General features: G+C 49.5%; 1 protein-coding gene across 1 annotated transcript in view; it reads right to left on the bottom strand.

Annotated features, from left to right (window-relative positions):
- LOC119954896 (thyrotropin-releasing hormone-degrading ectoenzyme-like) overlaps positions 1-18,656 on the bottom strand; it is a 136,139-nt gene that overhangs the window by 78,739 nt on the left and 38,744 nt on the right. The window contains exon 3 of the mRNA XM_038780529.1: positions 10,652-10,778. Coding sequence (XP_038636457.1) covers positions 10,652-10,778 — 127 coding nt within the window. The remainder of the gene's footprint in view (positions 1-10,651; positions 10,779-18,656) is intronic.

The raw sequence follows: 18,656 nt of genomic DNA on the forward strand, positions 1-18,656 counted from the left end.
TGCTTTTTGTGTACAGGACACACCTGATCAATTTTCCACATTGCTGGGTACTGTTGTAGCAGTACTGGAACAGCTTGGGGCAAGGCAACTTCTGGAGCACAAGTCTCCAGGATTATTGTCAGAGCCTTTGCAGTATCCAGTGCCTTCAGCCATTTCTTGCTCTGATGTGGAATGAATCGAATGACTAAAGAATGGCATCTGTGATGTTGGGGATCTTAGGAGAAAGGCGAGACTGACCAACCCTGCCCAGTATAGAGCCTTAATTAGCATTGGGGTGAGAAGGCCGTCCAGGCAGCACGGTAGCACAAGTGGATAGCACTGTGGCTTCACAGCGCCAGGGTCCCAGGTTCGATTCCCCACTGTCTGTGCGGAGTCTGCACGTTCTCCCTGTGTCTGCGTGGATTTCCTCCTGGCGCTCCGGATTCCTCCCACAGTCCAAAGACATGCAGGTTAGGTGGATTGGACATGATAAATTGCCCTTAGTGACCAAAAAGGTTAGGAAGGGTTATTGGGTTACGGGGATAGGGTGGAAGTGAGGGCTTAAGTGGGTCGGTGCAGAATCGATGGGCCGAATGGCCTCCTTCTGCACTGTATGTTCTATGTTCCATTGTTCTATGGGTCTTCCCACTAACCTCAGTGGGGTGAATGCCCATAGATGACCTGTGATTTTATGAAGGCAGGAGGATTACTTTCAGCTCCCTCCCATCTGATTAAATGCCACTAAAGTCACATGGGGGAGGGCATTACATTTGGCCCATTCCCTACAGTTTACTTATAGCATCAACCAAGACACAACCACGGTTAGAAAGAGAGGACTGCCAAAGATAATGCATGATGTGATCACATTGTTACACTGCTATCTTAAGTTACCTATTTCATTTCTGGAAAAGGAAAGCAAAAAATATCCATAGAATCCTTACAGTGCAGAAGGAGGCCATTCAGTCCATCGATACTGCACCGACCCTACCCCTCCCAGGCCCACACACCCACCTTTTATCCCTTTTACCCCAGAACCCCACCTTGCCATCTTGGACACTAAGGGGCATTTATTATGGCCAATCTACCTAACCTGCACATCTTTAGACTGTGGGAGGAAACCGGAGCACCCGGAGGAAACCCATGCAGACACGGGGAGAACGTGCAAACTTCACACAATCACCCAAGGTCGCAATTGAACCCTGGCGCTGTGACGCAGCAGCACTTTTTGTTTTTCATTTTCATGGGATGTGGGCTTTGCTGGCTGGGACAGCAATTGTTACCCATCCCTCTTTTTTTTTTAATTTAGAGTACCCAATTATATTTTTCCAATTAAGGGGCAATTTAGCGTGACCAATCCACCTAACCAGCAAATCTTTGGGTTGTGGGGGTGAAAACCCACGCAGACACGGGGAGAATGTGCAAACTCCACACAGACAGTGACCCAGGGCCGGGATTCGAACCCGGGTCCTCAGCGCCGTAGGCAGCAATGCTAACCACTGTGCCACCGTGCTGCCCCGTGACGCAGCAGCGCTAACAACTAATAAGGCAGGTTATCCAGCTCTAAATACAGCAAGTACTGTCAAAGCTATTATTTTTTAATAGCGAGTTGTTCCTGAGCACACGGACCTTATCAGCAACTGAAATGACAATCTCCTTTAGAATGAAACATGCTGACTGCCATTGTAACTATTACTGAATATCTTTAGCAGTAGAATGTTTTCAATTATTCAAGAATTAATAGCAACCCAACTGAGAGACAATCGATGTAATAACACACTGTGCTCTCGAGCTTATTGATTTGCTTTGAAGTACATTTCCCTCGAGTGGGTAACTTCACCTAGAGCAGGAATGCTATTAAAAATGTAAACAAGCCAGCATAAAATATCCCATGGAGTCTACAGATTACACAGCAGATTGGAAAGAAGTCTCCATAACTCACAAGTGCTTGAGGCACGCGAGAATCCCACTAATCTTCATCATGAGAGTGATATTCGACACTGTGCTCTGTGGGGTATCCAAATCATAATGCAAGGAATAAAACAAAAAATGAACGCAGTATGGTATCATAGAATCATAGAATTTACAGTGCAGAAGAAGGCCATTCGGCCCATCGAGTCTGCACCGGCCCTTTGGAAAGAGCGCCCTACCTAAGCCCACACCTCCACCCTATCCCTGTAACCCAGCAACCCCACTTAGCCATTTTTGGACACTAAGGGAAATTTAGCAGACCCAATCGTCTAATGGTGTGAACCATTCTAGTTACCAAGACAATGAGGACTCATGTTCAAAGTATTCTTACAGTTCAAACAAATAATCAAAATGTAACACACTGATATCAGGAACAAAACAGACCTAATTCTAAACAAGTCTTACTTATAGAACCATGAAGATGTGCTTGAGAGGAAATGATCATCAACTTATTGATCTTGTACAATGTTGCACCTGATATAGCTGGGGAAAGGATCACTGGCTTGCAAGTTTCTTGATGGTTTTGTGTTCCTGGTTGTCTCCGTTTTCCTGTTACTTGTTTCTTTCCCTTTATAAACTATTCATCAGGTCTTTCCCTGTTTTCTGCCATTTTGTGGGAGGGCTGGTTCAGCATGGTGCAGAAGGGAAAGGAGTCAACTACCATTTCATATTTATCCCAACTACCATTTCATATTTATCCCAGTCAATGTTTGATGGCATTAACTACTGACTTCACAGCACCTTGCTATTTCTATCGCACAACAGAAATTGCCTCCATTTTTAGTCTATTATGCAGGGTTGATCAAAGCTTCCAAAATAAATACATTTTAATCAGTCGTTCACACTTTGCCAGCCAATATGATGGAATCCACGGTACAGATTGTTCTGATCTGTTCCCGGAACTGTGTGCAGCAAAGAAAAGCGGCCAAACAGATGACAATGCAGTAAATTGGCACCCACGACAATCTTGGAATTTGTTCTAATGGTTGTGCCTCAAACTATTAATCAAACTAAACAAATGCCGAAACTTTGCTCGAAAAGGAAAATTAAGCAAGTCTATTTGTAGCGCCTGGGCCGAGATTCTCCCCCAACCGACGGGGCGGGCTGAACCGGTGCTTACAGAGGGCCCCGGTCGCGGGCCAGGCCACCGTGTCCCACGCCCCACTCCGGGGCCGGAACCTTCCCTGCCCCCCACCCCGCCGAGGACTCCGCAGGCCGCCCTCAAAGCCAGGTCCCGCCAGTATGGACCTTGTCCATTTCACGCTGGCGGGACCAGCCGAAAACGGGCGGCCGCTCGGCCCATCGGGGCCCGAAGAATCTCCGGGGGGCGGGGCCACTGCCAACGCCCCCCAACCGGCACCAAAAATCGACACCGGAGAATTCGGCAGCCGGCGTCGGAGCGGCGGGGCGGGATTCACGCCGCCCCCCCCCCCCCCCCCCCCCCCCCCCGGCGATTCTCCGACCCGGCCCGGGGGGGGGGGGGTCGGAGAATCCCGCCCCTGAACTTTCAAATCTTGAACCGGCTTTTATCGTAACATTATTGCACAATGTCATTTGCAAGTGAGTGAGATTCAAGTCCCACTATCCAATTGTTTTTTCTTACATTGTTGCAACAGGAATTGTTTTAACAGTTTGTGCACTTCATGCTTCAACTGTTAGCATTTCATTAAATTGTTAGGGTTAACATATTCAACACCTAAAGTGGTAATCATGGGAATATACATCCAGGATGACACATTTTACTGCTGCACTGCAGCCACGTGCTGAGCAACAATGTATCAGTCCACCATCTACATGGAAAGTGGGCAGCACGATAGTATAGTGGTTAGCACTGTGGCTTCACAACACCAGGGTCCCAGGTTCGATTCCAGGCTTGGGTCACTGTCTGTGTGGAGTCTGCATATTCTCCCCGTGTTTGCGTGGGTTTCCTCCGGGAACTCAGGTTTCCTCCCCACAAATCCCAAAATACGTGCTATTAGGTAATTTGGACATTCTGAATTCTCCCTCTGCATACCCGAACAGGCGCCAAAGGAAAAAAACGACAAAGCCATGCTAACAACATATGAGGTGCTGAGATTCAACAGTGAGGAGCAACCCAAACCTGAGGGATACACAAAGGGAAGGATACTAGCTGAATCGCTAAATTACAGAATTATTATAGCACAGAAGGAGGCAATTCAGCCCATCGTGTCTGCACCAGCCCAATGAATCAGCAATTCACTTAGTGCCATTATTCCGCCTTCTTCCCATAACCCTGTACATTCTTTTTATTTAACAGTCTAACTCCCTTTCGAAATTTTGATTGAACCTGTCGCCATCACATGATCAGGCAGTCTATTAGTGTATTCCAGAATTTAACCACTCGTTCCATGAAAAAGATTTTTGTCATATCACTTTTGCTTCTTTGCCAATTAGATTCAACCCGTGCCCTCTCGTTCTCGATCCATTCACGAGTGGGAGCAGTTTCTCCCCCATCTACTCCATCCAGAGCCATCGTGATTTTGAATACCTCTATCAAAACTCCTTTCAGCCTTCCATTCTCCGAGGAAAGCATTCCCAGCTTCTCTGAGCTATCTTCATAACTGAAGATCCTCATCCCTGGAACCATTCTCGTGAATCTTCAATGCCTTCACATCCTTCCTGAAGTGAGGCAACCAGGACTGAAAGCAACATTGGCTGAACTAGCATCTTATACAAGTTCAACATAACCTCCTTCCTCTTGTACTCTATGCCCCTATTAATCAAAGAATTACACTATTGTTGTGATGCAAAAGAAGGCCATTTGGTCCATCATAGAATTTACAGTGCAGAAGGAGGCCATTCGGCCCATCGAGTCTGCACCGGCTCTTGGAAGGAGCACCCTACCCAAGGTCAACACCTCCACCGTATCCCATAACCCAGTAACCCCACCCAACACTAAGGGCAATTTTGTACGCTAAGGGCAATTTATCATGGCCAATCCACCTAACCTGCACATCTTTGGACTGTGGGAGGAAACCAGAGCACCCGGAGGAAACCCACGCACACATGGGGAGGATGTGCAAACTCCGCACAGACAGTGACCCAATCCGGAATCGAACCTGGGAACCTGGAGCTGTGAAGCAATTGTACTATCCACAATGTTACCGTGCTGCCTCATGTCTGTAGTGGCTCACCAAATGAGCATTATGAGTCGGTGCCATTTTCCTGCCTTTTCCCTGTCCCCTGCACATTACTCCTGTTCAAATAATCATCTAATGCCCTCTTAAGTGCCTCGACTAAACCTGCCTCCACCACAGTTCCAGGTCGTGCGTTCCAGGCTCGAACCACTTGCTGTGTGAAAATGCTTTTTCTCAACTCATATTTGCTTCTTTTGCAAAACACTTTACATCTGTGCCCTCTCATTCTTGATCCTTTTAGGAGCAGGAACAGTTTCTCCCTCTCTACTCTGTCCAACCCCTTCATGATTTTGAACATCTTTACAAACCTCCTCTTAGCTTTCTTCTCTCCAAGGAGAACCAACTCCAGCAACATCACAAACCAGTGAGACAACATCAACAGCATCACCAACAAGCAATGCAACATCAACAGCATCACCAACAAGCAATGCAACATCAACATCATCACCAACAAGCAATGCAACATCAACAGCATCACCAACAAGCAATGCAACATCAACATCATCACCAACAAGCAATGCAACATCAACATCATCACCAACAAGCAATGCAACATCAACATCATCACCAACAAGCAATGCAACATCAACAACACCACCAGCAAGTAACTCCGACAACACCAGGAGCAACGCACACATCACCTCTGCCGTGTACTAACTCATCTCTAAGAGCAATGAGTGCCAAATCGATAAAGCAGAGGCATATCTTCAACACCGAAACAATAGCTGAATAATGTGTTTAGAAATGGAAACAGCTGTAATGATGTTCAGTTTAATTCTAAAAGTCAATAGTTAATCTTAGATATAATATGAAAATGTTTGGAACAGAGACCAGGGTCGAAATTCTCCGGCCATTGGGATTCCTTGTTCCTGCTGTTCCATTGTGGCTCCAATGGGAAAATCCCACTGACAAGCGTTGGGAGTGGAGAATCTCGCTGCCAGCGAGCAGTGCACTGCCAAAATACACAGAGCTGGGGGACCGGAGATTGCAGACTTGGGTCTCAAGGCATTCTAGATTTTTCAAATTCAATTCCTCTGCTAATGAACGCTAGCACACCATAGGCCTTCTTCATAGCTCTATCCACTTGAGTGGCAACTTGCAAAGATCTATGAACATAGACCCCAAGATCTCTCTGTTCCTCCACATTGCCAAGAATCCTGTATTCCGCATTCAAATTTGACCTTCTAAAATGGACAACCTCACACTTTTCAGGGTTAAACTTCATCTGCCACTTCTCAGCCCAGCTCTGCATCCTACCTATGTCTCTTTGCAGCCGACAACAGCTCTCCTCACTATCCACAATTCCACCAATCTTAGTATCGTCTGCAAATTTACTGACCCACCCTTCAACTCCCTCATCCAAGCCATTAATGAAAATCACAAACAGCAGAGGACCCAGAACTGATCCCTGTGGTATGCCACTGGTAATTGGGCTCCAGGCTGAATATTTGCCATCCACCACCACTCTCTGACTTCTATCGGTTAGCCAGTTCGTAATCCAACTGGCCAAATTTCCCGCTATCCCATGCCTTCTTACTTTCTGCATAAGTCTACCATGAGGAACCTTATCAAATGCCTTACTAAAATTCATGTACACCACATACACTGCTTTACCTTGATCCACATGCTTGGTCACCTCCTCAAAGAATTCAATAAGACTTGTGAGGCAAGACCTATCCCTCACAAATCCGTGCTGACTATCCCTAACCAAGCCGTGTCTTTCCAGATGCTCAGAAATCTTATCCCTCAGTACCCTTTCCATTACTTTGTCTACCACCGAAGTAAGACTAACTGGTCTGTAATTCCCAGGGTTATCCCTATTCCATTTTTTGAACAGGGGCACGACATTCACCACTCTCCAATCCTCTGGTACCACCCCTGTTGGCAGTGAGGAGGCAAAGATCATTGCCAACGGCTCTGCAATTTCATCTCTTGCTTCCCATAGAATCCTTGGATATATCCCGTCAGGCCCGGGGGACTTGTCTATCCTCAAGTTTTTCAAAATGCCCAACACATCTTCCTTCCTGACAGGTATCTCCTCGAGCTTACCAGTCTGTTTCACACTGTCCTCTCCAACAATATGGCCCCTCTCGTTTGTAAATACTGAAGAAAAGTACTCGTTCAAGACCTCTCCTATTTTTTCTGACTCAATACACAATCTCCCGCTACTGTCCTTGATCGGACCCACCCTCGCTCTAGTCATTCTCATATTTCTCACATATGTGTAAAAGGCCTTGGGGTTTTCCTTGATTCTACCCTCCAAAGATTTTCCATGCCCTCTCGTAGCTCTCTTAATCCCTTTCTTCAGTTCCCTCCTGGCTATCTTGGATCCCTCCAGCGCCCTGTCTGAACCTTGTTTCCTCAGCCTTACATAAGTCTCTTTCTTCCTCTTCACAAGACATTCAACCTCTCTTGTCAACCATGGTTCCCTCACTTGACCATCTCTTCCCTGCCTGACAGGGACATACATATCAAGGACACGTAGTACCTGTTCCTTGAACAAGTTCCACATTTCAATTGTGTCCTTCCGTGACAGCCTATGTTCCCAATTTATGCACTTCAGTTCTTGTCTGACAGCATCGTATTTACCCTTCCCCCAATAGTAAAACTTACCCTGTTGCACGCACCTATCCCTCTCCATTACTAAAGTGAAAGTCACAGAATTGTGGTCACTATCTCCAAAATGCTCCCCCACTAACAAATCTATCACTTTCCCTGGTTTATTACCAAGTACCAAATCCACTATGGCCTCCCCTCTGGTCAGACAACCTACATACTGTGTTAGAAAAGCTTCTTGGACACACTGCACAAACACCACCCCGTCCAAACTATTTGATCGAAAGAGTTTCCACTCAATATTTGGGAAGTTGAAGTCACCCATGACTACTGCACCTTTCCAAAATCTGTTTCCCAATCCATTCCTCCACATCTCTGCTGCTATTGGGGGCCTATAGAAAACTCCCAGCAAGGTGACTGCTCCTTTCCTATTTCTGACTTCAACACATACTACCTCAGTAGGCAGATCCTCCTCGAACTGCCTTTCTGCAGCACTTATACTATCTCTAATTAACAATGCAAACCCCCCTTATCTCTTTTTCCACCCTCCCTAATTTTATTGAAACATCTACAACCAGGAACCTCCAGCAACCATTTCTGCCCCTCTACTATCCAAGTTTCCGTGATGGCCACCACATCGTCGTCCCAAGTACCGATCCATGCCTTAAGTTCATCCACCTTATTCCTGATGCTTCTTGCGTTGAAGTATACACACTTCAACCCATCTCCGTGCCTGCAAGTACTCTCCTTTGTCAGTGTTACCTTCCCCACTGCCTCACTACATGCTTTGACGTCCTGAACATCGGCTACCTAAGTTGCTAGACTACATGTCCAGTTCCCATTCCCCTGCCAAATTAGTTTAAACCCTCCCGAGGAGTACTAGAAAACCTCCCTCCCAGGGTATTGGTGCCCCTCTGGTTCAGCGGCAACCCATCCTGCTTGTATAGGTCCCACCTTCCCCCGAATGCGCAATTATCCAAACACCTGAAGCCCTCCCTCGTACACCATTCCTGCAGCCACGTGTTCAACTGCACTCTCTCCCTATTCCTAGCCTCGCTATCACGTGGCACCGGCAACAAACCAGAGATGCCAACTCTGTCCTGGCTTTTAACTTCCAGCCTAACACCCTAAACTCGTTTATTACATCTACACCCCTTTTCCTACCTGCTCGCCCTCTCCCATTAAGGATCCTGAAGACACGATCCGAAACATCCCTGGCCCTGGCACCCGGGAGGCAACATACCTTCCGGGAGTCTGGTGAGTCTCCTATCACTACTGCTTTTATATTCTACCCCCTTCCCTTCTAAGCCCCAGAGCCAGACTCAGACCTGGCCACTAGGGCCTTCCTTCCGAACCGAGCTCCGGGGTCTCCTGAGTCGTGGGCGGAGGGTTGGGGACTGAGCTGCTCTCAGCGTCTCTGCTCGGATCACGGGGGGACCCTGCCTGTGGCACCAGCTGGGGGTGGGGGATCCAGACCCGCCCCATCGCCAGCAGGCCCTGCAAGACATGACACATGATTTGATCGCAGGCTGGGGGGAGTGGGGCTAGGCGTATGGATGGGGTGGGGGTGATGGTGTTAGCTTGAGGGTGGTGCCGGGGTGAGGGCGGTATAGGGGTGAGGGTGGTGGGGATGTTTGGTACACGTGCCACAGGGAACTGCCACTAAGCGGGGCCTCACTTCATCACCCGTGGCCGTGCTCCACCTCGGCGATCTCCGGTTCGTCTGGGCCGCGAGTACATCCAGGGCCCTCTGCCACAGCTCCGGCAGTCCCTCTCCTGTGTTCTCCCTCTCCTGGAGGATGTCTGTGGCCTTCTGCTGGGAGGGGGGGGGGGGGGGTACAGGGTCATCCGCCGCTCCTCCACCACGCCCAAGAGGGTCTCCAGCTCAGCATCGGTATACGGCGGGGCAGTTCTCCTCGCTGCCATCTTGTGGGATGGTGTGTGTGGTCAGTGTGGATATGCGGCTGCAGCTTGTCAGCCTTTGAGTGTCAATCGCGAAACCGGTGAATCCGGCACCATTTTTCATGAGAATCGATTGTATTCCACGTGGCGCCGGTTGTAGCCCCTTAGTAGTCGCGGAATCAGTCCAGGTCTGGTGCCAGTTTTTCTGACGTGAAAGTCCACGAATTCTGCACTGGCGTCAACACTTGTGTCTCAGAAATGGAAAATCCTGCACAATTTCTTTTCTTACTGCTCATTCCTGCTTCTTGAGCTCGCATCTTTTCTACACTCTACTGCTCACTGTTTCCCACTTTGCACTTGTTGCCCTTTCATGCACTTACTTCTCTCTCTCTTCCTTCACCCACTTCCGCACTTATTTCACATCTCATTCTTTTCTTTTATTCCTGAATCTCTTCATTTTGTGCTCTTTTTCACTTCTTACTTTCCTCGTTTACTCTTCAACCCTTGATTTGCTTTCTCTTCTTTCTCCCCTTTTTCAATCCTTGATCCCTCGACCTCTTTTTCCGCTCTCTTTTGCCCTCAACTAATGGACAACAAATATGTATACCTTAGCTATGATGGTAACAATGTGATTTCCCAAGACAAATAAAGGTGTATCATATCTCCCCAGCTTTCAATGACAAACACTGAAGGTTCAGAGTGACATGTTACAAAAGATACAAGCGTTAAAAATCTCCACTGCAAAAAGACACAAATTTCCCAGAACAAATATAGGAAATGAGGCCAGCAATCTATAGATTCAGAAGATCTGTCAGAGAATATATTGTCGGAGCTTCATTCTCCTGTCAGAGAAAGACTATTCTGGGCACTTGAAAAGACCAGAGATTTGCACATCATCGCAATGACACAGTGCAGAAGTGCTGTCATAACGTTTGTGTGATACAATTATACATTTCAGTCAGACTTGCATCATCAAAGAAGAATGTTTTTTTACTGGAGGCTTTTAATGGAAGACAGAGAGGTTTTTCAAAGACATACAATATATTCTACCAACCTTAGTATTGCAAATGTTTAATTGTGCAGCTTACCTAATTTTGGTAGAGAGTAGCTGACATTAAAGTAATCTTCATAAAACTCCAGCAGCCTCTTTGTTATATTTAAAGCATAGTCTCCAGATCCTTGTTGAATAGCATCTGGTCTGGCATACAATCTCACCTAATGAGAAGAATATCAGTTAGCGAGGTCACTCAGAACTGCGAGAATATTTGACTGAATATTAATCCGCATGAAAGCATTCTTTATCCATCCATCCATACACAATAAACCAGGCGTGCAGAGATGGAATTTTCTTGGTGAATACTTGAGATAACAGGTACAGTATATCGTCACCCGGAGATGCAGTCCAAGTCTGCCCAATGTCTGGCTAACTGGTCTGTTTATTGTCAAGTGCTTCAAGTTCAATTTAAACAGCGTACTCTAAACTGATTGAAGAAAGCTCCTCTCCTGCTAACTAGCATTGCACCGACAAAAATACAGAGGTGAGGATTCGATTGAATGTTTAAACAGGACAACAGCAATATTGCAATGAACCATTAGCAATCAGCTCTATCAGTAGTCAACGCAATTTTGCATGGGAACAATACTCTGTAGAAATGTGGGCCAAACAGAACCAGGAAGGAAACATAACACAAGGAAAGTGTCAGTAAAACTATTTTGAATGCAAAGTGAAACTTTTTATTGCCAAGCCCAGTGCTATCTCCAGTACCAGAGACAGGGAGGTAACACAATCCGTGGAGAGACATCATTGCCGAAAGACAGGTCAAGGGAGTTGAGCATCAGAAAAAAAACAGTTTTTCTCATCTTCTTAGTGTCAGGGCAAAGGGTGGAGATAAATTAGAATAAATCTGGAGCGGAATTCTTCGGCTGTCGGAATTCTCTGTTCCCTCACCTTTCCCAGCGATGTGGCGTTGCTCCAATGAGAAAGGTGGGAAGAGAGAATCTTGCCGCCAGCGAATAATGCGCTATATTTACTTGGCTGGGGGACCGGAGAATCTCACACCTGTACTTTTCTCCTCAGTTTATATATTCCATACATATATGAATATACGCGCATATATAGATATGTTTGTATTCCACAATTATGGATTCTAAATATAATCTACGTTGCTTATTTTGAAAGAAAGGTAAAGCATTTGCCTACACCCTTGCTACCTCAAGAAGTATGAGTATATCCTGCGGGACTGATAGATAAAATAGGATTTGGAGCATGATCACTTGCACAGCAGGAGAAAAAAATTCAAGCGGTCACACTACTTTTAACTATGTCACTAAGCTTAACAACACAAGTGCTCACAGTATCAGAAAGAGAAACAGAGCTTCTCCAAAGCCTCATATCTCCACGAGGAGATCAAGTGCCCAGTGCTTTCAATTACTCAATCAACACTATTTCAGTATAGGATCTACTGAACACATTACCACTAAAGGGGAATATTGGATGCTTTTGCTGAAGTGCAGCTCCTGCCATTTTCTTTTTTTTTTAAATAATTTTTATTGAATTTTTCAAAATACAAACATTTTAACCCCCCCTACATTTACATTTAAATTATAACAACACAAAGTCAAACCCCCCTACTTAACAAGAAAGAGAAAAAGAATCCCCCCCCCCCCCCCCCCCCTACCCGCGCATCCCCCCCCCCCCCCCCCCCCGCCGGTGAACCGACAGTCAGACCAACTTATCATTTCTAGCAGCGTCCTCGGGCAGGCCTTGCCCGTGCCACCGCCGCTACCGTACTTCCTTCGTCGTTTTCCCCCCTCCCCCCCCCCCCCCCCCTCCCCCCCTCCCGCCCTCCCCTCCCCTCCCGGGTTGCTGCTGTCATGGCCTCAGTTTCTATCTCTGATCCAAGAGGTCTAGGAAGGGTTGCCATCGCCTGGAAAACCCCTGCACCGACCCTCTCAGGGCGAATTTGATCCTTTCCAATTGGATAAAGTTTGCCATGTCGTTTAACCAGGTGTTAACACTCGGAGGCCTTTCGTCCCTCCACTGAATCAGGATCCTCCTCCGAGCCACCAAGGACGCAAAGGCTAATATTCCAGCCTCCCTCGCCTCCTGTACCCCCGGTTCCACCCCAACCCCGAAGATCGCAAGTCCCCATCCTGGCTTGACCCTGGACCCCACCACTCTCGACACCGTCCCTGCCACCCCCTTCCAGAACTCCTCCAGTGCCGGACATGCCCAAAACATATGTGCATGATTCGCAGGGCTTCCCGAACATCTAATACACCTGTCTTCACCCCCGAAAAACCGACTCATCCTTGTCCCCGTCATGTGGGCTCTATGCAGTACCTTAAATTGAATGAGACTTAGTCGCGCACATGACGACGACGAGTTAACCCTCTCCAGGGCGTCTGCCCATGTCCCGTCCTCTATCTGTTCCCCCAGCTCTAACTCCCACTTATCTTTCAGCTCCTCTACTGGTACCTCCTCCACCTCCTGCATAATCTTATAGATGTCCGAGATCTTCCCCTCCCCGACCCAGACCCCTGATAGCACCCTATCACTCACCCCCCTGTCGGGGAGCGCGGGGAACCCCGCTACCTGTCGTCTGGCAAATGCCTTCACTTGGAGGTACCTGAACGTGTTCCCCGGGGGGAGCCCAAATTTCTCCTCCAGCTCTCCCAGGCTCGCAAACCTCCCCTCTATAAACAAGTCCCTCAGTTGTCTAATACCCGCCCTCTGCCAGCTCTGGAATCCCCCTCCTGTGTTTCCCGGCGCAAATCTGTGGTTCCCTCTTAGTGGTGCCCCTATCAGACCTCCCACTTCCCCCCTGTGTCGCCTCCACTGCCCCCAGATCTTGAGGGTGGCCGCCACCACCGGGCTCGTGGTATACCTCGTGGGAGGGAGCGGCCATGGTGCCGTTACCAGTGCCCCTAAGCTTATGTTGCCGCAGGACGCCCTCTCCATGCGCTTCCAGGCTGCCCCCTCCCCTTCCATCATCCACTTTCGTACCATCGATGTATTTGCCGCCCAGTAATATCCTGAAAGGTTGGGTAACGCCAGCCCTCCACTATCCCTACTCCGCTCCAAAAAGACCCTTCTAACTCTCGGGGTGCCATGTGCCCACACATACCCCATGATACTACTCGTTACCTTCTTGAAAAAGGCCCTGGGGAGGAAGATGGGCAGACACTGGAACAAAAACAAGAACCTCGGGAGGACCGTCATTTTAACTGACTGCACCCTCCCTGCTAGCGACAGCGGCACCATGTCCCACCTCTTAAACTCCTCCTCCATCTGCTCCACCAGTCTGGAAAAGTTCAACTTGTGTAGGGTCCCCCAGTTCTTTGCCACCTGCACCCCCAAATACCTAAAACTTTTAACTGCTCTTTTGAAGGGGAGCCTCCCAATTCCCTCCCCTTGGTCTCCCGGGTGTATTACAAAGACCTCACTTTTCCCCAGATTTAATTTATATCCCGAAAAGTCCCCGAACTCCGCTAGTATCCCCATTACCTCCGGCATTCCCCCCTCCGGGTCTGCCACATACAACAACAAATCATCCGCATAGAGCGAGACCCGATGTTCCTCCCCTCCCCTTGTCAGTCCTCTCCACCCCCCTGAACCCCTCAGTGCCATCGCCAACGGCTCAATCGCTAATGCAAAGAGTAAGGGAGATAGGGGACATCCCTGCCTGGTACCTCGATGGAGCCCAAAATATTCTGACCTCCTCCCGTTTGTTACCACACTTGCCATCGGAGCTGAATAGAGCAGTTTTACCCACTTGATAAATCCCTCCCCAAACCCAAACCTTTCCAACGTCTCCCACAAGTATTCCCACTCCACCCTGTCAAATGCCTTCTCCGCGTCCAGCGCTACCACTATCTCCGCCTCCCCTTCCACTGCTGGCATCATAATCACATTTAACAATCTCCGAACATTTGTGTTAAGTTGGCGTCCCTTCACGAACCCCGTCTGGTCTTCATGGACTACCCCTGGCACACAGTCCTCTATCCTGGTTGCCAGGACCTTTGCTAACAGCTTGGCATCTACATTTAAGAGGGAGATAGGCCTGTAGGACCCGCACTGGACCGGGTCCTTGTCCCGCTTCAAAATCAAGGAGATCAGGGCCTGCGACATTGTTGGAGGCAGAACCCCCCCCTCGCGCGCCTCATTGAAGGCTCGCACCAGCACTGGACCCACCAAGTCCACAAATTTCCTGTAAAACTCCACCGGGAACCCATCCGGCCCCGGCGCCTTCCCCGCCTGCATCTGGCCTATCCCTTTAATTAGCTCCTGCAGCTCTATCGGCGCCCCCAACCCTTCCACCAGCTCCTCCTGTACCTTTGGGAACCCCAATTTGTCGAGAAAGTTCTTCATTCCCCCTCTCCTCTTCGGCGGTTCAGACCTATACAATTCCCTATAGAAGTCCCTAAAGACCCTATTCACCTCTTGCCCCTTCTGCACTACATCCCCACCCCTCTCTCTCACTCCCCCAATCTCTCTGGCTGCATCTCGCTTACGAAGCTGGTGTGCCAGCATCCTGCTCGCCTTTTCCCCGTACTCATACGCCGCACCCTGCGCCCTTCTCCACTGCATTTCCGCCTTCCTAGTGGTCAGTAGGTCGAACCTGGCCTGCAAGCTACGCCGCTCCCTTAATAGCCCCTCCTCTGGCGCCGCCGCATATTTCCTATCTACTTCTAGGAGCTCCCCCACCAGCCTCTCCCTTTCCTGCCTCTCCTTCCTCTCTCTGTGTGCCCTTATGGAGATCAGCTCTCCTCTAATCACTGCTTTCAAGGCCTCCCAGACCGTCCCCACCTGCACCTCACCTGTGTCATTCGTACCCAGATAGTTCTCAATGCCCGTTCTCACCCTTCTGCACACCTCTTCGTCCGCCAACAGCCCTACATCCAGGCGCCACAACGGGCGTTGGTCCCGCGCCTCCCCCATGTCCACGTCCACCCAATGTGGTGCATGGTCCGATATCGCAATGGCCGAGTACTCCGTGTCCTGCACTCTCGGTATCAGCCCCCTGTTCAATACGAAAAAATCGATCCTAGAGTACACTCTGTGGACGTGGGAGAAAAAAGAATACTCCCTCGCCCTAGGCCTACCAAATCTCCATGGGTCTACCCCTCCCATCTGCTCCATGAACCCCCTTAACACCTCTGCCGCTGCCGGCCTCCTATTCGTCCTGGAACTCGATCTATCCAGCCCAGGGTCTAACACCGTATTAAAGTCCCCTCCCATGATCAGGCCCCCTGCCTCCAGTCCCGGGATGAGGCCCAGCAGGCGCCTCATAAAACCCGCGTCGTCCCAGTTCGGGGCATACACATTTACCAGTACCACACTCTCTCCCTGCAGCCTACCCCTCACCATCACGTACCTGCCCTCCTTGTCTGCCACCACCTCTGCCGCCACAAACGACACTCTCTTTCCCACCAAAATCGCCACCCCCCGGTTCTTGATATCCAAGCCTGAGTGGAACACCTGTCCCACCCACCCCCTTCTCAGGCGGACCTGATCTGCTACCCTCAAATGAGTCTCCTGCAGCATTGCTACATCAGCCTTCAGTCCCTTCAGGTGTGAGAAGACCCTTGATCTTTTGACCGGCCCATTCAGCCCCCTTACGTTCCACGTGATCAATCGGGTCGCAGAGCGACCCGTCCCTACTCCCTGTCGATTAGCCATGTCTTGTCCCTTGCTCGCCCCGGGTCATCCCTTCTTTTCTGACCCGCTTCCCATAGCGATGGCCCCCCCCCCCCCCCACCCCCCCCGGCTCTCCCCTTCTCGTCCCTGGTCTTTCTAGCAGCAACCCGGTGTCCCCCCCCAGTCCCCTCCCCTTCCCCCCCCCCCCCCCCCCCCCTGGCTAGGACCCCTCCTAGCCGCGATGTACCCCACATCGTACTCCCGAGAGTCAGCTGGTCTCCGCTGACCCGGCTGCTCCTGCCACATTCCGACTCCTCCCGGTTCACCCCATCTGCGCCCGTGAAAGATCCCCTTAAAACCCCCGAGAAAGACCCGCATAATCAACCCGCTCCCCCCCGTCCCGTCTCCCCAACTTAACGCTATAAATACAAATACCCAATGGCAACTAAATACATAAATACTTAACTACATACTTAAATAACAAAATAATTAACTAACTATCAACTAACCGCGTGCCCAACCATCACCCTCCATCAAACAGTATAAATAACCGCAGATAACCATAACCCGAAAAGAAAAAAAAGAACCAAAAAACCCCCCCAAGCACCCAAAGAAAAAGGGTAGGAGGGGTAAATAACTAAGGGAAATTGGAAACGGGAAAAAACACCCCATAAGAAGCCAACGACCCACAATAGAGATTTCAACAGTACAAATATACAGAAACACCCAACAACTCGAAACCTTCAAAATATTCAGAAAAGTCAACCGTTCGAGAAAAAACACCCCAAACACTCCACGAAACTGTTACCCAGTTCCGACCTGGCCTGAAAAAGAAAAGGGCCACTTGCACAATCAAGAGTCCCCCGGCGGCTACGACCGCCGGTGCTCCCAGGTTTTAGTTCGTGTCCAACTTTTCCTCTTGTACAAAGGTCCAGGCCTCCTCTGGGGACTCGAAATAATGATGTTGGTCCTTGTAGGTGACCCACAAGCGCGCCGGTTGCAACATTCCAAATTTGATCTTTTTCGCGTGTAGCACCGCCTTTGTCCGGTTGTACCGGGCCCGCCGCTTTGCCACCTCCGCACTCCAGTCCTGGTACACCCTTACCGTCGAGTTCTGCCACTTGCTGCTTTTCTCCCTTTTAGCCCACCTCAGGACTTTCTCTCGATCACTTAGCCGCTGGAACCGCACCAGCACCGCCCTCGGGGGCTCGTTTGCCCTAGGCCTCCTGGCCATGACCCGGTATGCCTCTTCCAATTCCAGGGGCGCCGGACCGGCCCCTTCCCCCATCAGGGAGCTCAACATCTCCGCCACATATCCCGGGAGATCCGACCCCTCCAGGCCTTCTTCCAGGCCCAGGATCCTCAAATTTTTCCTCCTCATCCGAGTGTCCAGCTCCTCGAAGCGGCTCTGCCACTTCGTGTGGAGTGCCTCGTGCGCCTCCACCTTTGCCCCGATGACTGTGGCCTCCTCCTCCCTCGCGGCCATCTCCTGCTGCAGATCTTTAATCGACGCCTCTTGGATCGCCTGGGCTCCCACCAACCTGGTGGCCGTCGCGTTCATGGACTCTAAGAGTTCCACTTTCATCTCCGTGAAAAAACGGAGGAGAGCGGCCTGCTGCTCCTCCGCCCATTTCTTCCACTCCTCCGGTGCACCGCCGGCCGCCATTTTGATTTTCTTCCCCCGCTTTTTTTGGGGAGCTGCTGCCGTTTTTCTTGCCGCTCCGCTCCGGGTACCGACCATAAAATCGGTCTAGTTCTCCTCAGGGGACCTTCCCCCACCGGGATTCGTTTTTTCAGCGCCGTTGGGGCCCTCCAATTGGCCCAAAAACCCCTTTGTTGCAGGAGCTTCCAAATGTGCGGCTTAGCTAGTCATAGCCGCAACCGGAAGTTCAGCTCCTGCCATTTTCTAATAAACACATCTGAATTAGCTCCAATTTTCAGTGAGACTGAGATGCAGAATATTCTAATGATCTTTGTAGGTTTCCGATAAACTACCGCATTGTGACGGAACCAATTTTGATACTTCCATTTTTTATTATTTTAAATGTTCAAATTACCAGCGCAGAAAATGCTCAAATTGAGGTGTTTTCTGCTCTGCCTTCATTTCTCTGTCATGCTAATGTCTGCAATAATGTGTGCAAAATCAAGAATCAGTTTCTCAAACAAGGGGCGGGATTCTCTGATCCTGAGGCTAAGTGTTGACACCGTCGGAAACGCCATCGCATTTCTCGGCAGCGTCAACATGGCCTCAGGATCAGCAATTCTGTCCCCTATAGGGCCCACCAGCCTCTATTCAGTGCACCCGCCGTTAGAAAATCACCAAGGGAAACATTTGGTTGGTATGTGATACTTGTAGCAAAATAGAAAAGCATGGGTGGGATTCGCTCAGCCCGGGGCCGTGCCGGAGAATTCCCGCAGCCCGGGGCCGTGCCGGAGAATTCCCGCAGCCCGGG

The sequence above is a fragment of the Scyliorhinus canicula genome, chromosome 20 (genome assembly GCF_902713615.1).
Source record: "Scyliorhinus canicula chromosome 20, sScyCan1.1, whole genome shotgun sequence".
Lineage (NCBI taxonomy): Eukaryota > Metazoa > Chordata > Chondrichthyes > Carcharhiniformes > Scyliorhinidae > Scyliorhinus > Scyliorhinus canicula.